This window comes from Trichoderma reesei (genome assembly GCF_000167675.1).
Source record: "Trichoderma reesei QM6a unplaced genomic scaffold TRIREscaffold_15, whole genome shotgun sequence".
Taxonomy (NCBI): Eukaryota; Fungi; Ascomycota; class Sordariomycetes; order Hypocreales; family Hypocreaceae; genus Trichoderma; species Trichoderma reesei.
Genome location: NW_006711162.1, coordinates 602,654 through 626,255, shown reverse-complemented (window position 1 = coordinate 626,255; position 23,602 = coordinate 602,654). Strand labels below are relative to the sequence as shown.

General features: G+C 54.3%; 6 protein-coding genes across 6 annotated transcripts; 4 read left to right on the top strand and 2 right to left on the bottom strand.

Annotated features, from left to right (window-relative positions):
• Window positions 1–1,018: 1,018 nt before the first annotated feature.
• Window positions 1,019–2,657, top strand: TRIREDRAFT_79797 (uncharacterized protein; the record flags this gene model as incomplete). The annotated part of the gene is made up of 3 exons (XM_006967056.1): window positions 1,019–1,117; window positions 1,185–2,496; window positions 2,548–2,657. 3 exons carry the CDS (start codon window positions 1,019–1,021, stop codon window positions 2,655–2,657), a joined length of 1,521 nt encoding a protein of 506 aa, XP_006967118.1.
• A 4,236-nt stretch (window positions 2,658–6,893) lies between these two features.
• TRIREDRAFT_122817 (uncharacterized protein) lies at window positions 6,894–9,621 on the top strand (the record flags this gene model as incomplete). The annotated part of the gene is made up of 2 exons (XM_006967055.1): window positions 6,894–7,409; window positions 7,483–9,621. The coding sequence occupies 2 exons, from the start codon at window positions 6,894–6,896 to the stop codon at window positions 9,619–9,621; spliced, it is 2,655 nt and encodes an 884-aa protein (XP_006967117.1).
• Window positions 9,622–10,734: 1,113 nt separating this feature from the next.
• On the bottom strand, window positions 10,735–12,471 carry TRIREDRAFT_109361 (glycosyltransferase family 32; the record flags this gene model as incomplete). Its single annotated transcript, XM_006966959.1, has 5 exons — window positions 10,735–10,906; window positions 10,983–11,521; window positions 11,581–11,978; window positions 12,088–12,173; window positions 12,440–12,471. 5 exons carry the CDS (start codon window positions 12,469–12,471, stop codon window positions 10,735–10,737), a joined length of 1,227 nt encoding a protein of 408 aa, XP_006967021.1.
• A 4,384-nt stretch (window positions 12,472–16,855) lies between these two features.
• On the top strand, window positions 16,856–17,635 carry TRIREDRAFT_32087 (uncharacterized protein; the record flags this gene model as incomplete). Its single annotated transcript, XM_006966873.1, has 1 exon — window positions 16,856–17,635. A coding segment is annotated over one exon (780 nt), but the record flags the coding sequence as incomplete, so codon positions are not given.
• A 1,703-nt stretch (window positions 17,636–19,338) lies between these two features.
• On the top strand, window positions 19,339–20,485 carry TRIREDRAFT_109359 (uncharacterized protein; the record flags this gene model as incomplete). Its single annotated transcript, XM_006967054.1, has 2 exons — window positions 19,339–19,705; window positions 19,809–20,485. The coding sequence occupies 2 exons, from the start codon at window positions 19,339–19,341 to the stop codon at window positions 20,483–20,485; spliced, it is 1,044 nt and encodes a 347-aa protein (XP_006967116.1).
• An 809-nt stretch (window positions 20,486–21,294) lies between these two features.
• TRIREDRAFT_65085 (uncharacterized protein) lies at window positions 21,295–23,001 on the bottom strand (the record flags this gene model as incomplete). Its single annotated transcript, XM_006966958.1, has 3 exons — window positions 21,295–22,342; window positions 22,407–22,819; window positions 22,873–23,001. The coding sequence occupies 3 exons, from the start codon at window positions 22,999–23,001 to the stop codon at window positions 21,295–21,297; spliced, it is 1,590 nt and encodes a 529-aa protein (XP_006967020.1).
• Between the last annotated feature and the right edge of the window lie 601 nt (window positions 23,002–23,602).

Sequence of the window (23,602 nt, the reverse complement as noted above, 5' to 3'; positions counted from 1 at the left end):
AATCAGAGTACATAGCCGCATCACTCCCGCAAGCTTCAACCCCAGCCGTCGGGCACCCCATCTCGCCGTGTCTCGACTGTATGAAGGAACCGTCGACCCCTTCCGTCATCTGTGGATGCTCTGGAGTTCGAGCTCAGCTCGCTGACGCAGGGGTGCAGCCCTCACAAGGCTGGAAGGGGCTGGCTTGACGACGTGGAGGTCCATGTTGGCAGTCAACTGACCACTGCGAGAGCGGTTTAGCCGGCTGTGGACATGCATACGTACAGCCCCCTTCTGGAGGGCAGCAATCTGGGGAAGCTCGGATGGCTGTGAGTGTATGATGGTGTGTGGTTTGCTGTCTGGGACCGCATCTCGCCGATATCCTAGCCTCGGCTATCAAGTGCTTGTCGATTGGCTGGCAGAAGGATGTTTGGCTATGTAGACACGCAGCCTAGAGAGCATCTCCTGGCCTCTTATCAGCAATCAGCCGCGTCCTCGGTTCGTATGATAGCCTTGCCATGGCGCGGAAATGCTGTCCATGATGCATAACGAGGAGAACAGCGGATATCGACGGCTTCACGACAGCTGAACATCCTGTTGGATTGTCAATTGGGAGCGAAGCTAACGCATCTGACAGCACATGACCCTGGAGGCGATTGGCCGCAAGTGACGAGTAGAATCGACAAATATCAATGATGAATTGCTCTGACAAACCTGTAGAGTTCTTATCTCGCGAGGCAAACTCGGTCAATTCGTAATCTGGACAGACCTCAATGACACATGCGGCTCTGTTTGAGTAATGCTTCGCCAATGCGTGCTATGAAGCTTCTGGTGATGGCTCAAGTGCAGCTCAAGTGCGGGTGGCCTGACAATGACGATGGCGATGGCAATGGTCGGCAAAAGCCCGGCACAACACCCGACAATGACACTGTGACCTCAACTTGATGACATTTCAGCAGGTTAGGACGCCAAACATCCAACAGCCGCGTCTGCTCGTGAGGCTCTGCGTCTGTCAGTTACGAGGCCAGGCTATGGCATGATGCGCCGTCTACAGCTGTCGCTTCTGGCAGCCCTGCCGCTGTGCAGGGCCAAATCAAGGGCCTTTAGCATCCACGAGGATCTCCAGGCGTTTCCCCAGGTAAGGTGTCCCGCTTTCAATGGGCGACAGCATGTTATTGGAATTGAGCTTCTGACCAAAAGAGTAGTTCGAGGTCGTCTTTTCCGACCGCTTCATCTCAGAGCAAGACGCTCAATCGCTGCTCGAATACAACATTCAACATCCTACATACTCGGCCGACTTCTCCCAGCCAACAATCACCGATTCGAGCGACAGCCAGGACCACGACCAGCATGACGACCGCCACTCCCGGGACAGCTCGCCCCTTACCTACGAGCTGATGAACATGCCGCCGCACCGCTACCTGTGCGCCATCCCCGTCATCGAGCCTCCGTCCCCCGAAAACCAGACCGCGACAGAGCTGGCCAAGGCCGAAGAGGCACGGGAACTGGGCCGAGCTGCGGCGAGCGGCTGGAACCTGCTCAGCGAACTGGAAGACACATGTCTCTACTTCATGTCCGGCTGGTGGAGCTACAGGTTCTGCAACAACCGCGAGATTGTGCAGTTCCACGCCCTTCCCTCGACGCCCATGGGCAAGCCGCCCCAGCCCGATCCCCACGCGGCCGAATACATCCTGGGCCAGGCGTCTCTGCCCGAAGACTCGGAAACGGACTCGGCATCAGACGGCTCCAAAGTGCCGGCCGAGCTCCAAGTGAAGGGAGATCAGCGATACCTGGTACAGAGGCTGGGAGGGGGAACCATCTGCGATTTGACCCTGAGGCCGCGCACCATTGAGGTGCAGTACCATTGTGTCCCGGGGATGCAAAGCGACAGGATTGGATGGATCAAGGAGGTCACCATCTGCTCATACGTCATGGTCGTCAACACCCCGAGGCTGTGCAACGATGTTGCGTTCTTACCGCCTGAAGAAAGCAAGGCAGATGCAATTACGTGCCAGCTCATCACCGACGACGACGATGACGACGATGAACAACGAACCCCCCCGCTGCTCGAGCACCAAGCCTCTGGTCATGCCCATGCGGAGGGAGAAGCGGAGCAAGCTGAGCACCTGCTCGCCAGCCATAATAACTCCCCGCTTACAGTTGGCGGCGTGGTTGTAGGGGGACGCAGGTCTCTGTCAGCGGGCGACAAGGACGGCCAGTCACCCCTCATACTGGCGCCTCCCCGGAACTACATCAACGGCCAGCAAGCTGCGGAGCAACTCATCCAGGTGCTCATCAGGGCAGCCAGCAAGCAGGACGGCGGTCAGATTGAGCGACTCAGCAACGAGAAGCTGGAGCAGCTGAACCTGAGCCCGGAAATGCTTGAGAAATGGGAGGAGGAGATGAAGGAGAAGGCTGGCGACAAGGGGTGGCAGCTGGAGATTGTGGGCGACGTGGATGACGTAAAGAGGCACCTCCGGGGATGGACGGACGAGGACGACGAGGACGAGGGCCACGGTGACGAGCAAGTGCAGCAGCAGCAGCAGCAGCCCCCTGCGGGCAAGGGAGCCAAGGAGAAGGGGAGGAGGAAGGATGGCGGCGCCAATGAGGGTCGCGGGAAGGGAAAGCAGGAGGATGACCAAGGGAGCGAGGAGAAGTTCTACAATGAGGGTTTATAGTCTGCTTGACGGGTAAGTGATGACTTGAGATGCCTCCCTCCTTTTCTCTCTCCTCTTCTTCTTCTTCTTTATGGCGTTGGGGATATTACATGAGCAGGTCCATTGCGTTGCTGTTTGTCTGCGCAGCAGCGTGTCATGACAGGTATATAGCCGTCGATGAGGCTTGAATGTCAAATGGCATTTCGGTTTGATAGCACTCATACTTGACCCTCGAATTGATTCCTCGCTCTGTGATGGACTGACACATTGAACAGACAATACTTGTAAGCTTCCTTTACAGCAGCACCTGTCTTGTCCCTGTTTGTTTTCCCAGTCAGATTCAGTCATTGTAGCATGTCACACATATGCAAGGGAGAAGAGTGTCAACTCCTCTCGCGCGATACTAGTAGTACTAGAAAGCCATACACTGCAGTTCTGTTTCTCGCCTCTCGCCTGATGAGCCGCATCCACGTGTGTCGTGTAGTAATGTCTATCGTGTATCGCGAGGTCCGCGCGTCAGACGAGTTGCCCATGACCTAGGCAATTCCCAATCGTCGCGAAGGTTTCCGAAAACGCGGATTCGTGGCACGCGCTGTAGAACCTTCATGCATGCCTGTAATGCTTGGTCCATAGAATTGCTTTTTTTTTTTCGCATCTAGTTTTGTAACCCTTTTTACTTTTTGGTTTCCTTTCCCTTTTGTTCTTTTATTTTTCTCTAGTAGTAATTCTTCTTTTCTTTAGCTGTGGCCGGGGTTCGCAGACATGTGGGTTTCTTGATGATGCGTTGTTTAGATCGTGCATGGACATGGAGCCACAGCCAGCTGTTGCCTCTGCCAAATGCATCCGTGCGTCTGTGGATTGTTCTAAATTGGTAAAAATGGACAGCTGTTCTGTTCTGTTGGGCATGAAGAAGATGAGGAAGCCAGTCAATGTGCACAAGTTCATCGGCGACGTCTCGCTACGATGGATTGGGTAGGAATTTGTGCGTTTACCGCTTTTACGGACAAGGGTGTTTTCCACCGTTGGGCAAGGCGGTGTCGAAAGAGGGCTGACTGAATGGACGGGAGGGATTGGAGTGGCGTTGCTGATGGTGTTGACGTCGATGTTTGTGTGTCTTTGTGTGTGCAATGAAGCGGTGTCTGGATGTCAATTGGGATTGTACGAGTACACGATGGTGAAGTCGAGCCGTCCAAGGCTCTTTGACCGTCTTTCCTCGATCGCCGTCATTGTCCGCGGCCCTTGTTCGTTCGGAGATGGCGCAGCAGTACTCGTACATACAATACAGTACAGTAGGGCAGGGAACGGTGGAGGAGAGGGGAATGATCGGTGTGACTTGCTTTCTTGCCTGCTTACGGTTCGTGCGCGGCGATGAAATGCGGCCCTTGTCTCCAGTTCTGCGACATTGCCGCGGCCAGCGCAGGGCAAGCGGTGCCGAGCTTGCAAGGTTCGTTGCATCTGTATGAAATGACAGAGACGATGGGCGAGCCGTCGTGACAAGAGAGCGAGCAGAGCTTTGTCGGTTTGCTGCATTGGCGAGGCCTAAGGTTGGGACGACATTGGTGCCACTGGCGGGTATGGCATGACGATTCCAAGGTCGCTGACCGTCTGTTTGAGTGTCTGCTGATTGAAGCAGTTCCCGGACATGCGACATGTCGTAGTGGTAGTAGGGTGAATCGACTTCGCTTTGCATGTACTCGTACTATCACGCACACCTCCACGAACCGCTCCCAAAGCATGGGTTGACAAGCAAGCGACATCACATCATCGCGACATGCTTAGGCGAGAGAGGAGACAAGAGAAAAGAGCGAGCGAGACACGATTGGATTGACGCAGATGTGCAGCAGGACCCTGGTGGTGAGCGACGAATCATCGCGGCCGGCGCGCCACGCTTCGGGCGTTGGGCGTGGCGTCTCTGCGTCTGCGTTGTCTGATGGAGAAGATGGAGAAGATGGCGGGGGCCTCGGGATGGAGTTTCACTAGGCGGGAGCCGCAGGGCCGGACGAGGCTCCAACCCGCGGGCTCGGGAGATCCAGTGGTGGTTTTTTGGGGTGGAGAGAGAGAGGAAGCCAAGTTTTGGATGGACCGAACTGGATGTAGGTAGATTTGGATTCGGCAGCGAAGAGTTGAACACTACCTAGGTAGGTACCTTATCACATCGTGAGCCTGTATACCACACAAACTACCAAGAAGAAGAAGACTGGGAGAGCGAGAGTCAATGGACAGGACAGCAAGTCGGAAGAGCGCGTTTGACGCCCGAGGCGGCCCTGCAGGATGCATGCAGCAGCTCCCCACAGATTGCCCTTTTCTGACGGGTGCCGAGCGGTGTTTGGAGGGCTCTGGTTTGCGATGAATCGGCTGTGCTGTCTGTAGTATCTGCAGATGGACGCTGGGCTGGACGGGATGGAGCAGTCGGAAGAGCGCCCTGAGGGTTGACATGGAGCAGCCGCGGGTGGGCTGAGAGATGAGCTGCAGCTTCGGCCTCTCTCTCATGCGGCTGTCAGTCTCGTTCAATGGCGATGGAAAGGGGCTGCGGTCGCGGGAGCTGGAGGCATGATGAGATCCGTGGGAGCGTAGGAGTGATTGATGCGTGTCGGATAAAGACGAGGAGTGGCATAAAGAGGTGGCGGGCAAAAGGTGGATAAGGTACATGTAAGGTATGGCGGTGCTAGTAGTAGTAGCGAGGTACCGGGTGACATGTCCTTGCTGCACCGAAGCTGCAGATTCATCTGCAATCATCCAGCGCATGAACCGCAGCAGATGATGGATGGCTGCTATTTTGTGCCTGGATACGCAGATACAACCCAAGAGAGAGATTCCGCCCAATTATCGATAGGTAGAATGCTCGAATCAATCACCCTCATTCAGCGCCTGATTCCCGTCAATGTTCCATCTTCCATGTCCCCGTGCTTCCATCCAGCTTCTGTGCTAGTACCCGTGGACCTCAATTGCACCGTCCAGCGCTAACAGGCTCCGGCCCAGGCACTAGCGCGACCCCTGTCCGGCCCTGCAGGCGTCTCGCAGGCCACTTACAGGCGCTATCCCACCCAAGGAACCGCCCGTTTACGGAGTAGCCGCACAGCTCAGCGTGCTGGAGCGCCCTAAAGGTGCCCCGGAGCCCCAAGCTGTACAGTACCTAGGTAGGTACCTGACCTGACCTGGAGCTTCCACCATTGATTCGATTGCCCTTCCACCTCATCCAGCTTCAACCTCCCAACATTGTCTCCCTCCAATCTATCCCTCCCTACTTCTCTCTGCCTCACCACCCAGCCAGCGAATCCGCATGGACGGCGCTGTCCCTTCCAGCCTCGTCTTCACTGCAGTGAATTGCATTGCCTTGCCCTCGTCTCCTGATTAGCCCTGAATTACCTGCTCTCGTCCTTTGTGCCGTTGTCGCCTTTCGTCTTCCGTCTCTCTCTCTCGTCTCTCTCTAACTTCCTGTGGTCGCGTCACTCGTCTCGTCATTCCTCAGCCAGAACTCGCCTCTCCACCCTCATTTCTCGCCATCCAGCCGCATTCCTAACCGCTCTGCACAGTCCTCCAATTGCTGCAGACACAAACTGCTTGTTTACCTCTGAGTCGCCGCCATTGCCTCAACCGATTATTCAGACCATTTTCCTTCGTTTTCTCTTCCCTGCGACAATTGTGGAAATCCATAATACGAACAGCCCTTAAGCGAGTTTCCAGGACGACGGCATTTCCACACCCCCCTTGCCTCGCCTTTTCAAGCTGCCACTGCCCGCGGCCGCCCTGTTCGCAACTCTGCCTTGTTTCCTTCTCTCCGTCGGCACAGGGCGCCTGCTTCTGCTCACCTAACCATCTGGCCTGGAGCTGGAACTGGACCGTCGACACCTGGACCCTGTGCGTTTATCACCAACATCCGCACGCCTGGCCGGCTCCTCGCACGCGCATCTCGCGACGCCGACCCCTTGGACTGTGCTCGCAGCGACATGCTTCACCACGACGCCGCCTCGCGTGCCTGATTCTCTGCGCGACAACTTTGCAACCGCGTCCTGCTGCCGGGAAACCTACTCTGCCAATTCACCGTAGAGCTTGGCTTCCCCTAAGCACTAAGCATCGAGACCCGGTTACTTTGACTTTGATGCGGGCATCAGCATCCTTGAACTGCGCGTCCGCTATATACCTCTATCCTCATCGGTTAGCACATATCTAGGTACCATACGGACATCTATACCATCGCCCCGGCCGCCTCCTTTACCATCGATATCACCCAGGGATTGTCCTACACCTATCTGCATCATGGACTCATCCTCGAGGGCCTATCAGAAGGCTCCGGCCTACCCTCGAGCCTCATCTCGAACGTCCAACAGGTCGGCATCACACGCTCGGACGGCATCTCAGGGTGTTAGGAGTCCTGCTCCTCACTTCGCTGCACCTCAGTTTTCCGACCACCCGACACATCGATTCCACCATAACCCTTGCAACAAGCCTCTGCTCTCACCTCGGTCTACTCCCAGGAACACCCCTCCGCCCATTCGAGAGGGCAGCGTCGAACCAACCCGCACCCAAGCCGTCTCGAGCTTCCTGCAGGAGAAACTGCAGCGGGAACGCCGGGCCGAGAGCGACAAGCTGAGTCAGAGCCCCCTGTCGAGAGTCAATGAGGATCTCGGCGCGTCGGTCGAGCTCGGTCGTGTCAGCTCTCCCAGGAGGAGGTCAGTGGCGGCTTCATCAGATGGATCGCGGCCCAAGTCGAGTGGTGGCGCCGGCATCGAGCTCGCCAAGAAACCCGGACTGGGCGTCAAGGACATGGAACATGTACGTCAACTCTCATATGAGACATCCTTGAGCATCATAGTGTCATCTTCAGTCGTGGCTAATCCATCAACAGGTCATCTCCAGCCTTCACAAGCAAAACTTCGACCTGAAACTCGAACTCTACCATCGCCGCGAAAAGCAGTCACTGCTGGAAACAACCATCGAGTCTCTGGAGCGGGACAAGCGCCAAACAGAGGAGATGAATGAGACCCTGCTGGATGAGCTCGAAAAGCGTGACAAGGCCGTCGAGGAGGCCGTTGCCATGATTGTCATGCTCGAGGCAAAGGTGGATCAGCTCGTCCAAGAACGCAACATGGTTCTGCAAGTCGAGCAGGAGGGCTTCTTCTGTCCCCAAGACATGGACCAGAAATACCTACGCCCAACTCTTCAGGTCCCCAGCGACGACGCAAGCCGGAAAAGTGAGACGTTCAAGTCCATCAACCGCGTGCCCAGCTTTCTGTCTGAAAAGAGCGAAAACACGGAGAACCTGCGCAGCGTCTATCTCGGAGTCAAGGGCAGTGCGCTCAGCCTTGCGCGCGTCACCGAGGGAGCCCCCGATGCGGATAACGGCCCGTCTAACGCCCCGGGCAGTCCGACGTTGAGCGTCCTTAGCGAGAGTTCCTTTGCGAGCGTCTATGGCAAAAAGAGCCAGGACAGCATCTTCCCGCCGCCCGTCGACCAGCCCCTCAGCCTGGATAGTGCCGACGCCGACTTGCAGTCTCTGTCCACGGGCCGCCGAGACGCCTCCAGGAAAATCACCCCGTCTGGATATCCGCCCCGAGCGGCCAGCGCCAACCACTTTGTCGGCGGAAGCCGCTCCTCGCTGGGAACCCGCCATTCCGTCTCGGGTGCGGTGGACCATGTCTCGCCCCTGCAGCAGATTGAGAAGCTGGGTAGATCCCAGAGCGTGCTGCAGGAGGGTTTCCGTCCCGTGGCCAGCCAGGGCAGAGATCGACGACGTTCTCAGCCACCTCCCACCTTGCGGAAGGTCATGACCGATGGACCCGGTAGCGTACGGCTTCACGATCCAAACTTCCCGCCTACCCCAGACACGATCTCGACCTCGACACTGCACCGGATGCGCAATTCCAATGACTCCCTTGCCAAACAGGACAGTCGCAACGATAGATCTTCCGGGGTATACAGCGACTCTGATAGCCAGCCCCTCCAGGTCTCCTTCCGGAACAAGCCCAGCCACCTTCGCGGAGACGCAGACAAGTCGTCGAGGGGCTCCGCGCCCATGCACCGCCATCAACGAGCCTCCAGCGAGACCGTCTCTCAGAAGAAGGAGAACCGATGGGACAGCACCGACTCGGACGATCACTCCGATGCCCGCTCGCATCGCTCCAGTCTCGATATATGGATGCGCGAGAGTACCAACCCCAACGGAGGTGCCGCATCGTCGGATCTCTTTAGCCTTCCCTCAACTAAAAAGTCGCAAGGGATTGACAATGATGCCGACTACATCCAGGAGCTGTTCTCGCTGCGGCAATCTCTCGTCACCAATACGGCCCCGCCTCCACCAGACAGGCGGTCGAGTCTCCATGCTCGAACATCATCCACTACCTCGTCCGTGCGAAACTCGCCCAGGACGCTCACTCTTACGAGCACGCCGGAAGAGCAAGAGTACTCGGGCGATTACTCGGGCCACTCCAGGCAGCAAAGCGACAGTGTCCAGATGAGGGCCGAAGTCCACACGCCCGCCCAGTCTCCGTCCATTCCTCAGCACCCGCACAGCGAGAAGAGGGGCCAGTATCCCCCAATCACCGGACCGCGGACTGCATTGAACAGACTGTTCCGCCGCTCCGTGGTTCCCTCGTCGCCGTCTAGCACCCCGGCGAGCGCTACAGAGGCTACCTTTGCCGAGGCCACCAAGGCCAACCAGGGCGTCAGCCTGCAGCCTTGGTTGAACAGCGACATTGGGAGCGAGCTCGATGACCGCGCGGGAGCTACGCCGCCGCCCATCATGCTCAAGCCCCGACACATGAGGCGAAACACCATTGGCGTTGACGCCGCACCCACCTTTATACCCTCGTCGACCAGTGCTCCGGTGCGCCTTTCGGACTTGGTTGTCAGTGGGCGAGACTCGCCAAGCGCGAGGAAGCAGGCGGTCGAGCCGGCTCCGCCTGCGCCGTCGGTCATTGGGACCCGGAGGAAGTGGTTGCCCGGCTTCTCAAGGGCCGGTAGCAGCCTGAGGAACAGGGCCAGCTAGAGGCTGCGCTCTGTGACCTGAACTTGCAGCACGTCTGCCACCAAGACCTTTTCTTTGTCCGTGTATCAACATACGATGCGCATTCTTTACCTATGGACAGAAGCATCATTGTTCTTGTCCATGCACCTCTACGGTTTTTTTTTTTCTTTTCCATCTCCTAGGAGACTAGGGCCCACAGCCGTTCTCCAACCTTCTCTCCTTTGCTTCATTTCCTTTTTTTCTCTTCTTTAGCCACAGCATGGCGCGGGGGTCTGAAGTTGCGTGTACATATGTGTATTCTGTTACTGGCACTTTACGAAGAACGAGGAGCCCCACAGGCACCAGTCATGATTTACTTGAATGGATGAATGAGACACAATCTAAGACATCTTTATCGTTTGCCTGTTTCTCGTGAGACATTGTTCTGTTTGTTGTTTGAGATACAATTATTACTAGCAATATTAATCTTGAGTTCGGCTGTATTCACCACTGCTACCTACCTATGTACCTGAATACCTACAGAATTGCAATCTGTGACCGGATCGAGGGCTCGGATCCGACCTGGTAAACTCTGGATGCTTCCCACGCTTGCGATGATCTGAATCGACAATTAGCCGGTCTGTCGTCCACTTTATCACACGTGATAACAAGCCATGGAATCTTACCGGTGGGATACAAGCTAGAACCTAAGCTTATACTGTCAGCTTATGCCTAGGTAGGTACTTTGTCCAATCAGATAAATGGTACGCGTAATCCTTCTGGATGAGAGCAGTTTCCATACCGATGGCTCTCCACGCCTGTCCCTGAGAACTTGGCCGTGAGTCTTTGCGCGATTACTACTGTGAATCACGCAGAGTTGTGCGTTCCTTGTCATTATCGGTTGGCCTTGGGAGGGCGGACACATTCGGTATGCGACTGATTTCGGGTTCATGATGCGTGAATACTACTATGTACGTTCTATTGTCATTCAAATTACTGCTTGCTGTAAAGTCGTGGCATATACCCGTATATGCAAAGATGGGTAAACATGAAACTATAAGAGAAGAAGTAGGAAAGATGAAACGCTCGATTGGTGCTCTCTCCCTGCAGTTGTCCCCGGCGCCAGAGATGCAGTCATTTATCCAGATACTCTTTTCACCACATCTTCTGCCAGTCCTTGCACAAGCCAAAGACGGAGCGGCAAAACTTTCCATACTCGACAATGAGATTTGTGTGATGCCATGAGCCCATGGCCGTATGGGCGAGTCTGGCATCGGGATGGTCCCAGCCTCCTTTACCGTTTCGGTTGAATTTCTTTGTTGTTGGGCTGAGGTAAAACCAAAGTTAGTCAATGTTTGCTCAGCTGAATCCATCAAGAGCAACCAGGGGAAGAGAAGACGCACCTGAATCCGGTTATAGGGAGAATCAGTACATCGCCAACAACCTTGTTCTTGCCTCCGTCTTTGAGCCCCGTGAGCGCATTCCATCTCAGCCCGTCATGCTGTTCTAGGAACCAACTCGTTGCCTGCGTAACGGCTACCGGCCCAGTCCGTGTGACTGGGTCGTAATGGAGCTCTGCGAGGCTGCTGACACCTGGCGTATGCGCAGCCCTGTGTCTGGCCTCTGCCGCCTTCTCGGGTATACGGTCGAGGAAGTACTGGAGGATAGGGTGTTGGGGAGCAGACGCCAGCGCCCAGTTTGTGAGCTGGACGGGATACGTGTAGGAGGAGCGCCAGTGGGTGTTTGTGTCGGGGTCCGTGTCGCATTCGATGCCCCAGATTGCGTTGACGGGCTGGGCTTGCGAGGGATCTTGGGGTACTTGTGCTGCTGCTGCTGCTGCTCCGTAGGTTTTCCCAGTGAGTTCATCAGTCCATTCTGAGAGATCGGTCGAACGAATCCATTGGGAGGGGTGTTGGAGTGGCTTTGTGTCTATGTCGCCGTACTGATTTCACCAGTTAGCATTGATAAACAAGGATTGACAGGTACTGCGGAAGGACTCACAATGCCTCCAAACCATTTACAAGCAACGATTCGGAAAATGTCAACCTTTTCCACTGGCGAAAAGACTTCGATAAAATCCGTTGTTTGGTCATTCTCATACTCTTCCATCAATTCCAGAACTCCTTCGTTATCCCAGAGAAAATAGGCCATGGGATTGGCTCCAGCCGGAGGTGTGATGGAATACATCAGCCATTGTTCCACATAGGTGAGAATCGACTCCTTTGTGCCGTTGAGTTGCGTCGTATCCCATTTCTGATGAACCAGGAGCGGGATGTTTGAAAACGGGATTCTTCGCTCGGGGTTTGATGCGGCTGCTTTTGAGGCTAGCTGGGCCGCTTCGATGATGGTTCTTGGTGGCGCCTGGTTTGCGGGAAGCCATTCTGGGGGGATATACCACGCTGGAAGCAAAAGTATGTCAGTTAATTGATATTTTTTTCCAGTCACCTAAATAGGGCCCCGTATGACTCTTGAATGAATGTTGATAGAGAGTGTGGGAGGCATGTTTACCTCCTCCTTTGCCCCTATCAAAGGTGTGAATGTAGTTGTAAGTCAGGGGGAACCGCTCGCACAACTGAGCCTCGTCCACGATCCGTCTTTGGCCAGGCTTGTAAGACAGCAACGTCCATACAGATACAACAAGTATGAAGGTAGACAAGAACAAAGTCCGTGGTGTGACTCTCAGTCCCCGACGCTGAATACGCACGGGGAAAGTCTTTGAGAGGAGGGCCATGGCCGTGATGGCTTTGGTCCCTCAAGAGGTTGAGGTTTGAAAAGAGCGAGCTGGATACGGAATTGCAGACAACGAGGACATCGTGACTGGGGCAGCAAAAGACACTTGGTCATATACCCTTTCACATACGAGGTCGTAGGGGGGGCTGATGTATTCCCCATTTCGACAAGTGGCTAACAATTATTTTGTATAAGCCCGCCCCCTTCCCCTTGTCGTTCTTATTTTGGTCGCATACGCGTAGTTCCGTCACCGTACGGTTCCTGTACCCGTTGAAGCAGTTTCCGGTTTTGGTAATGCATTGCGTTGACGGCGGTATCAGCCTCTTTGATGTGGTTTGCGGGTTTCAGCATGGTTGCGAGCAGGGAATGGATGGTGCTTTTGCAAGGAGTTGTGTGTTTGATGCCTCTGGCTTTTATGGAAGTGCGTGGGCATTAACGAGTACTAGGACGCTAGTAAGAGGGATGTATATATCACGGAAAGAAAAAAAGAATGAGGGCAGGTATACTATGAATATCTGAAGATCAGGTTCGGTATCAGAACAGTAATAATTTCTGGGGGACACGAGGCCTCATGATCTGTTGGCTGCCTACATGTACGTGGGGGGCCTTGTTCAGTATCCTGTTTTTCAGCTTCCTGGTTGATGGCTTCGAGCCACGCGTCTTATGGATCCAAGGTCTCCTCTGAATTTTCCCAGTGGTGGAGCTGCTGTCAGATTGCGCACCAATCACTCTTACATGCTTTTTTTTTTCCTTTCCTCATTTTTTATTCTCTTACCCTTGGAACTTTTGTTGTCTTTTATGGTTTTAATGATGCTGGGAGCCTGGCCTTGGTGAATCGTAACTGACACTGAGTAGCTCTGCTCTCCCTCACGTCAACAACTCCAAGCCGTGTTTTCGAATTTGTTGTCAAGTTGGGTGCTCATTGACTCTGGGGCACCATTAAGAAACTTGATTGTTATAGATTCTTTCTCTGTCAACTATGTGTAACTCAGCATCGCATGGCGTCCGTTATTCGTAATTGAGGACTATATATCGAGTTGGCCATTGAGGGTACATTAGGTAGTTTAGTTGTTGTTGTGTTAGATGGCACACCCTATGTGTTCTCTTCTTTCGTGGTATGCCACTTGCTAGCAACTTGATCTTATGGGAGGTAGTTGGCCAGGGCATTCGTGTAGTTTTGTCGCGGGCAAATGACAATGGGGCTGATGTGAAACCTTCTTATGCTCTAGTAGAGGAAATGGCACGATCGTGTGTTGCTTGTGAGACCTTCTGCAGTATATAAGACCTGTTCTCTCACCGTACAAGACATTTACATCTGTCCAGAGTTCACAAGGCACTCTAATGGTCAAAGATTACCTTACATGCAGTGATGGCTTCATACCTAGGGGGTGACTTTAAGGCAGACACCATATTACAGTCCCGGTTGGTGTCTCCCAGATCTTTACTATCGAAGAAGGTTATGTAGCGTTGCCGGCACTCGCACTAAACTCACTACGTATTGCACCGAAAGTAGCATTCATGGTGAAGTCTTTCTGGACAGGCAATTGGAGATTGTTATCATGGACGGCCTCTTGACGAACAGTGGCGATAGTTTCACAGTCGATGTTGAGGCGGGTATTTCGTCATGCACTAGGTCTTTGAGCCTTTGCAGTAATGCGTCCACATGAATGCATTTATTGCGGTTTCCCGAGCTTCATCACGAAGTGATGAGAATCGTTCGGCATATCTCGGTCAGCAAGGCGTTGGAGGTGTCGATAAAGCTGTCTCGCTCAATGCCAAGACGATGTCTCCTAGTATGGTGTCTAGAAGAAGGGAGAAGCCTGTATGTCAAGTTCAAGCCCAAAGTCAGATCATTATGAGCCCTTCGGAATTGTACATTCTTGAGCTCATCGTCTTGCTCAGCTAGCCGGAGATGGGTGAAGTCACTGAGGGCCACCCTAGACCTGGGCGTTGCCATTCCAATCGACTTCGGTCAGATGGTGTCAATCGCGAGTGGATTAGAACAATGCATTCTTGCAGTAATTCCGCTCTTTACCCTTTGGTGCTTGCAAATACAAGATGGCCTTTGTGGCAACTGGTCCGGATACACGTCTTCACATGCAAGACGGAGGGGTATGTGGTGAATAGCACTACTTTAAATAGCGATCCTAGACTAACATTTTCAAGCAGAAGCTATAGCCAGTACCTTGCTTTTCCTTATTTTGTTCCACTTCTCTTTTCTTTGCTTGAATTGCGGCCGTTTCAACTCCAAGGTATCTTCGTTATGATCCAGCTTGATCTGATATACCTGCTCAAAAGAGAACTCTGCTTGTTTCGCTGGGCTTTTCAGCCCTGGCTGCGGGAGTGCCAAATCCACACTCGTTGAGGCTGGGCGCAGTTACTGATTGATGGGCACGCAATCTTTACAGAAGTAGAAGAAGAAATCGAATGTATGTTTTCAGTGTCTGTAGGTATCCATGATCCGAGTTTGTTCAATCACCGCCATCGAAGTGGAAGCACTGCCTGATGTTAGGTTTATAATGAAAATCATGTCTCCAACTTTCAACGGCCGAGAAGCGGAGTCGCTAAGCGAAGAGCCTGCCCTAGTTGGGCTTGGCTCGATAGCCCCCCTGGCCTAATGGCTAAGGCGTAAGACTTCTATGAAGAGAATCTTAAGATTGCGGGTTCGAGTCCCGCGGGGGGCTTCAATTTTTTGCTCTTTTCTCCTACTAAGAAGCTCAATTATCTATGATTTGCTTCCAATTGTGTTGTCTTTTTTTTGTTTTTCTTTTTCTTGTCCTAATAGGTTTTTTTGTGTTTCTACTCCTGCGTTTGCGCAATGAAAAGTGCACGATTCACACGCTCCAGTCACTTGGCTGATCCGCTCGCTCCCACATCTCAAAGACCCAACTGGATGTCCTCTGTTGTTGCACTCCTCCAGGCCCTCAATCTGCTACATATCATGAACTTATAAGATCTCCTAGACAGCTAAGCCTTAGGTGAGCGGTACTAGATATAAGGTAGTTCGCTCAAGTTCATGCTCTGCATAGCAGTCTCTACGCATCATCATTGACATTAGAGAAGGTCAATTGCTGGAGTGATGAAGCTGAGACCATGAATCTATTAGATCAGGTCCTACTACTCTTCGCAGCCGAGGATGATGACAGCTATCGAGCATTCGTCAGATCACAAGCTTCGTTACCGGGCAGCCTCGCGCGCCGCATACAAGAAGTTCCACCCGCTGATTCTCGGAAGGGAGTTTTACGTATAGCGGTCGCAGACGCCGCTTTGCCGGTGGCGCATCTGGGATACGGTGTCAAACCCTTAAACTGATTCGACGAGGATGTCTCTGAAGAATGTGGACGAAGTCAGTCTTCCAAGCCAAAGCAGTTTCGAGAATCCAGGCGAGAAAAGAGACAGCCAGGCGAAGCATGACACGGAGGAAAGGAGTACGGGTTTGTACTTTGCAAAATAGCTCTTACCGAGTCGCAGTCATGTTGATTCCTATAAGAGAGCAAAATGCATTGACGACGACTACAATCTAGGCTAGACGTGAGAGCCTACGTAGATTTCTTGGTTTCTTTTTTCTTTCTTTTTTTCCTCTAAATGATTATATTCAGATAGAAGAGGATGCGTATTCTTTCTCATTTTTCCAACTCATCCCAGCGCAGAATCGGGCCTCTAACATTGTGCACTGTTTGACCTAGGACGATAATACTGGAACAGGAATGAGAAGCGGTGAAATTGAAAGAGAGCGACTGGCGACCTTGTTGAGGTCAACACGTCTTTGAAGCGCTCGAGTCCAAGCAATAAACATAGAATCTCGTCCTTCGCACTCCGCATCAGGCCGCACAAGCTCCGTACAGTATCGGCCCTGTATCGCCTCCCGCCGGACAGCGGAACAAAGCTGAAATTCTTTTACCTGTGCTACCTACGGTTTGACGTAGTAGTAGCTTCGTCGGACCAGACCTGACCAACACGCCCAGAAAACGGGAGCGGACCTCCTCGCGGAGACTAAAAGTGCTAGGCAAGTGGTGCTTATAAGGCTCCGATCAGATGCAGCCAACCAGGGCGCGCTGTTGGGACGCAAGAGGCTTGAGTGTGGATTGTCCGGAGGACGGGTCTGACAGGGGTTTCGGGACGTGGACCGGGGCAATTACGATGCCGAGCATCTTGACTTACACGGGAGCGTGGCCTGGCGGTTGGCGAGCCGTGTACATCTGATGCGCCTTGGGTTGACGAGCACCTCTATACCTAAGATACCTAGGCATGACTGTTATACATGCCGAGTGGCACAATGGACGCACAGTTGGCATTATCGCCATAAAAGCCATCTATACCGTCTGTTTCAGTGCAGTCTGGGTCCCGGAGGATTGGCCGGTGGCACCAACTTTACACTCTATCATTACCTACTCAACCAAGAGCAGCCTCCGTCTCTCCTCGAGGCACCAAAGAACATTGCCACAAAACCACCATCAAGAGCAAAACCACAGGATAATCGACAAGTCACCAATACACAGCATCATCCCCGGCATCATCAACCATCAAACTGCCACAAGCATCCCAAATGGCCGCCAAGCGGACCGTCCTCATCTCTGGCTGCTCCGACGGCAGCCTGGGCTCGCACCTGGCCCTCGCCTTCCACCGGCAGGGCTGGCGAGTCTTTGCCTCAGCCCGCAACCCGTCCAAGATGGAGCAAGCCCGGGCATCGGGCCTCGAGGTGGTGCAGCTCGACACCACCGACGACGCGTCCGTGGCCGCCTGCGTGGCCCGCGTCTCGGAGCTCACCGGCGGCTCGCTCGACGCCCTCGTCAACAACGCCGGCGCCGGCTACTCGATGCCCGTGCTGGACCTCGACCTGGCGCAGACGCGGCAGCTGTTTGAGCTCAACGTCTTCTCGCTCCTCGCCGTCACGCGGGCCTTCTTCCCGCTGCTCGTCAGGTCGCAGGCGCCCGGAGGCGGCCTCGTCGTCAACAACACGTCGTGCATGGCGCTGCCGCACGCCTCCATGCCCTTCTCGGGCGCCTACAACGCGTCCAAGGCGGCGGCGGCAAGCTTCAGCGAGGTGCTGCGCCTCGAGCTCGCGCCCTTTGGCGTCCGGGTGACCAACCTGGTGACGGGCTCCGTCCGGTCGACGTTCCACGCCAACGCGCCGCGCGTCTCGCTGCCGCCGACCTCCATCTACAACGTGGCCAAGGAGGCGGTCGAGAGGTGGATGTCGGGCGCCGAGGCCACGGCCACGGGCGCGGACCCCGTGCAGTGGGCCGAGGGCGTCGTCAAGGACCTCAGCAGGGAGAGGCCGCCGCTCTGGGTTTGGCGAGGCAGGCATGCCATGGCTGCGCGGATCGGCTCCTTCTTGCCCGTGGGCGCCCTGGATGGCGTCTACAAGAGCAGGACGGGCTTGGACGAGGTGTCACGGAGACTCAAGGAGCAGGGCGGGCTGGAGAGCGTCTTCAAGAGGCCGTGACACAGCGTTTGGCGGAGTTGAGAGGGCTTTCGTCCTCCGCGGCGAAGGAGAGGAGTCGGGTAACGAACGACAAGTTACTTTGGAGTGCAGATATACGAGGTTCTGTTTTTAAAGGCAGCGTTGAGGGAACGGCGTCGCGTGTGATGGCTGGTTACCTTGCATTTACTTTTGTTCCATGATTTGTTCTTAGTTCTCTACGACACGTAATACACCTCCATTGAAAGAGTTATATGTGTTATCTTTGGATGCAGAGAGTCACATGAGCTATACTGAGAGAAACTTCAAAACACATCACCCCCCTTTCTTGCTGGCTGACCATGGTCTCCTCCTTCAGCCACCTCTTCATGCGGTAAGGTACCACGCGTGAAACAGCTGCGCGTTTCCGACTCTTCAATGCACTCATACGGAACGTTACAGATGTCAGTTGACGTATGTGAGAGGACTGGCCTTACCAAAGCCCCTGGTAATTCATCTACGATCCGAAGAGGATTCGTCTGACTGCATATGGCGTTCACATCCTGCGTCATTACTCAGGATTCCATCTTGACGCGCATTCCAGGCTATGTGGACAAAAGGAACAAAGGAGTTTTCTCATATGGTGTCAATGCAGCCCGGTAAGTAATGTTTGATCCAACCCAGTTTCTTCACCATGCCCTCTGATGCTGGGCATTGCTGATAACCTTCCGTAGCTTTCCAAGGGCTTCGGAGCACCGTGGATCTAGGCCCCGGTTTGGCAGCGTCGTGCAACGCCGGAAGGGCCACTGCTGCTCCGTGGCTGTTTTCTCTCCCCCATGTGCGTCCCTACTGGGGCCTTACCCGCGTCCATCATGAAGGTACACGACGTGGCTCTACAGCTACCGGGGGACAGCTTGAACATGGAATTCTTGATATGGGGTGCGCATGTGGAGGCGAGCAGGTGAGCACTAAGGTGGCCATTGTGGGAAAATGGAGGAAAAGCCCGGTGGGACAAGGCACGTCTTCCTGTGGGAGTTGAAAGCTGTAGTTTGAGGGGAACCTTGGCTGGCGTCGTCACTACTTGCTTTTGTTGGAAGCATGCCCAGACGAGAGGGACGGAAGATGCGTGAGGGGGAAGAGTTCGCAGATTAGCTATACGATGGTGGTGTCCTACCAGATCTCTTATAGAAGATAGCTGTCCACTGCCTGGGTGATACGGAAGGTCTGGATGCTTTACGAGCTGGCTTTTCCCGTGTCACTGACCTCAGTTCGGTGTGCTATCCGTAAGGTCTCCCAACTGCAACATCGTGGGCTCGCTTTTCTTACATCATTGCCTTGTCGCTGCTTCTTCCTTCTCGTCCTCTGTTGAGGCACTGTTCTCTGATCTATAGGTCTGAAAGGACAACGGTTAAAAGGTGAAAGCAGATCAACCCATGTTCTATACAATTTCGTACAAAAACACCTCGGCAGAAGCCGAAAGCGTGTCCAAGCTGGCAAGCAACCACACATTCGGCGAGTATCGACAATCACGGCTCGCGTGTGTAGAATGCCGTGCACGAAAGGTGAGACTTGACTCCTCTCCCCACCCCAGATCTGCCATTTCCTGCGAGAATAACGAAGAGTGAACCATGATTTTTGAGCAAAACCAACAGGTTAAGTGCTCGGGAGAAGTCACTGGCTGCCAGAGATGTCAGGGGACCGGTACAACCTGCGTCTTTCCGGAGCGAACAAAGCGTGGCACCAAGAGGCAAAAGAACTCGGCGCCAACCGTCGGTCAGGACGGACGCAAGAGCATTGCGGGCAGTGAGATGGTCTGCAGCAATGGGGAGAGTAGCAGGAGTAGAGGGACCAGCAGCTCTATCTCGTCTGCGTCTACCCGCGACTCGCACCCTTTTGCCCCCGTTGCCACGACCTCTGAGTTTTCGCCGACTCTGGACTTTAGTCCGTCTGAGTTTTCATTGCACTGCGCTGGTCTGGCGGAGAACTTTACTCTTGGTATGTCTCAGCTTCGGCTCCTTGTTTCTACAAAGGGTACATCGACAAATTGTACATCGACTGGCTGGCTGATTCCTCGGTGGGCTATGCGTTGCCGTGACAGATCTCGAACAGCTCAACTCTACGCTCGGAGACCTCAGCAGCCTGGCTTCAAGCAGCAGCATCTCGCCCTCACAGACCAATCCGTTCTGTGTAGCGCCACAAAGAACCCCGACAAGCACGGAAGGCCCGTGTTTGAGCGACAGCCCCTCGACAAATGACGGAGAGCTCTGCACCTGCGCCCAGTCTGCGCTGCACATGCTCGAAGAGCTCGAGCTCCAGTTCCACACCAGGCTCGACGTCTCCGGCGACGGCATCCTCGGCTACCAGAAGATTGCCCTGGCGCGCCTCAACGCCTGGCTGTCCTGCGACCACGGCCAGACGCCACGGGCGACGACCAAGCTGATTGTGCTCGTCATCGAGGGCCTCTCGGTGTACCTGGAGAGAGGCGTGGCGGGGTGCGTCCGTCAGATGCGACAAGAGGTAGAGGAGGAGGATGATGACGAGAGCGGCACTTGTGCGCTTGCGGCGAGGCTCTGCAGCGTGGGGGACTATCATGTCGAGTCGAAGCATGAGTGGGCGCATATCCTGCGGGTGTCGCTGCTGGTGCGGTGCAGGGAGTTGCTGGGCGCGGTGACACGGCTGAGGAAGCACGGCGTCAATGACGTGCTTCTGCCCGGTGTTGAGCAGAGGCTGGGCGGAATCATACAGGAGTTGAAGGGCTGGGAGGATTATCTGTAGCGGAATTGATAAAGGCACCCGCAGCGTATAGAGGTCTCAGGGGTGATTCATCAGCAATCCAGTTTTTGAGACTGTCAAGTCCGATTCATCGTATACATCCGAGACTCTTCAGCTGCCAAGGGCAAGAGTAGTACAAAAGACACGCCGTATCACAGTCAACCTCGAGAGATTGGACCAGAAGGGCCTTTGGGGATCCTCACCCCCTATGGTTACCTGGTCACAGCATTCTTACGGCAGCCGATCCCCAGCTCATGATTCGAAGCATACGCGGAGGATTGATTAGCGGAGGGGATTCCAGAGATGCTTCGGAATGCTACCCTGGACGTTGCATCTGCCACACTAGGGACGGACAAGCGGAGTAAAGTTGAGGGTGTTTATCGCGGAGGAAGGAGGAGAGAAAGATCCCTCGCAGATGGCGATTGTTGTGAGAAACTTGGCACTGGGGTGGGTATCTGTTTTATGAATCCTCCATTCTTCTAGAACGATGTATGATCTGGGTTGTCCTCAGCTCTGAACGTTTCTAGTTGGGGTGGTTCAATGAGGGACAAGAACGATCAAACGGTCACTTGCATGAGATACTCCCATTTGAACAGTAATACCAACGGGAGAGTCTTCAGTGGGATAATGTGCATGATCATGGGAATGGCAGGGGCTCGGAGCAGATCACCGCAGGAATTAAATACTCGATCTTAATTAAGCTAGATATGTACCTATTATATGAGCAAAGCTCCCAACTAAGGCATATGAAAAGCAGGGGAATTACACAGTGAACATGATTACCGTGAATATCAAGCACCAGACATCGTCTTTTATGCTGCAGCCCCTCCAGCCTCCTTCAAAGCATCCGTGTCCAGCCTCTTCCAAGGCAGAAACACCCCCACCAGCAGAGACGCTCCGACGACAGCGCAAGAGAGCATATACGCTGCTCTGATACCGGTGAGATACGCCGTGAGGACGCCCACAATTTGCTCGGATCCAAACACCTCTCGCAGCTCTCCTGCGCCGGTGCTCACGACTTGAGTGGGATCAACCCCTGGTGCAAAATGCGGGACCGCGATCAACATCCTGTTGACAAAGATGGACTGCGACGCAGACACCCAGATGGCACCCCCCACCGTCTGGAAGCATAGAATCATGGCTGTGACGGCTGGAATATCGGCGACGTCGACGCTGACTTGGCCAACCATGATGGGGACTTGAAATGCGCAGCCAAGGCCGAGGCCGACGACGATCTGAATCCCTATCCAGACTCCTGTCTCTGTATCCAAGTCGAACAAGTGACAGAGACCACATCCAACCGTGGCGATGGCCGAGCCCCCTATCATCACAGGGGTGGCCAGGCCCGTGTTGGAGATGAAGATGCCGGCGCCAAGAGCCGAGAGCATGGCCGCAATGATAAACGGCAAGTTGTGGACAGCCGAGATGACTGCATCGGTACCGCGAATGGCCTGGAAGTACAGCGGAAGGTAATACACCATGGCGAAAAGCGCACCACCCTGGAAGACGGTGTAGAAGAGCGGGACGTAGATGTCGCGCTTGGCAAACAGCCGCGGGATGATCATGGCTCTTTCGTCCTGCCAGCGCTCAATCAAGGCAAAGACGATGAACAAGACGACGGAGGCTACGAGAAGGCCAATGACGCGTGCAGAGTTCCAGGGGTCGATCTGGCCGCCGTAGTGGACGGCCATGAGGTAGGTGATGATGGCTCCCATGAGCACGGCTGTTCCCAGGGGGTCCAGCTGTAGAAGTTTTTCTTTAATTGGTGCTTCTCGAGGTTTTGCGGCCTTGGGCGTGCTGAGAAAGAAGACTGTTGATACGATAGGGAGGACACCAATGGGGAGGTTGATGTAGAAACACCTGGCGGGAGTTTAGCTTGAATCACCCCAGAGCATGAGCGTTGGGGGTTATCATCTGCACTCACCATCTCCATGTGGACTCCTCGGAAAAGACACCGCCGAGCAAAGGACCCAGGATACTCCCAACCCCAAACACAGCACCCAGTATCCCCGTGTGCACCGCCCTCTTCCTGGGCTCAGAGATGTAAGCACATATCGTGTAAGCTCCTGAACTGACGCCCGCGGCGCCTACACCAGCAATCGTGCGTCCAATGATGAAAATCACAGACGAAGGGGCCACGCCGCAGATGAGGCTGCCAATCTCAAAGACGGCCATTGCGCTGAGGAAGCTGATCTTGAGAGGGAAGTACTGATACATCTTTCCCCATGTGGACTGGAAGCCACCGGACGTCATGAGATAGATTGCGCTGTACCAGGCTTGGTCTCCGAGGCCGTTGAACTCGTTGGTGATGGCGGGGATGGAGGTTGCGACAATGGTCTGAGAGGCGTTAGCCGAGTAGGATGCTTGAGGGAAGCTGGAAGTGTGATTACCATGTCTAGGGCGATGAGGAAGATGCTGAAGATCAAAGAGGCGAGCATGAGCCACAGCTTGAAGCCGGACATGTAATCTTCTTCATCTGGAGGCTTTTCTGATTCATCGTTGAGCGCCCTCAGGGGCATATCCGAGTCGCTGGGTTGGAAATCATGGCCCGCGATGCCTTCGGGCTGCAGAAAGTGAGGAGTCCTGTAGCCATGTGGCAGGCTCTTTGCCCTTGCAGGCCTAACGGGCACGCTCAAGTCCTCAGTGCTGCTGGCAGATAGATACCATGTATCTCCCTGAGAGGCAGGAAACAGCTCCAGGTCGCTAAACTCCAGGAAGCTGAAGCTACTGGGCTGATGAATTCTACCGCCACTTCTGAATGAGCGTGGAGTCGATCTCTCCATGTTTTCCTTAAGATGACTGTTGCAGATGTCACTGAATCGTGATACTATTCGATTGCTTGTGACAGGGGGGCTGTGGATCCTGAGCTGAGATATGGAGAGTAATCTTCCTGCAATGCGACCCCAGCCGACAGCGTATTTAGAGACTCATAATAATACGCAACGAGCGTCCGCAGGGACCAACGCCCGAACAGTCCGGAACGGAGACGGACCATGGCTAGGAAGCCGTTTGACATGATATTCTCAACTCACTGTCTGTAGACATCTGGCCATCACCCAACGCCATGTGCGTCAGCAAGTGAAGCAAGCACTCGGCTCGTGAGAAGAGCATGATAGGTTC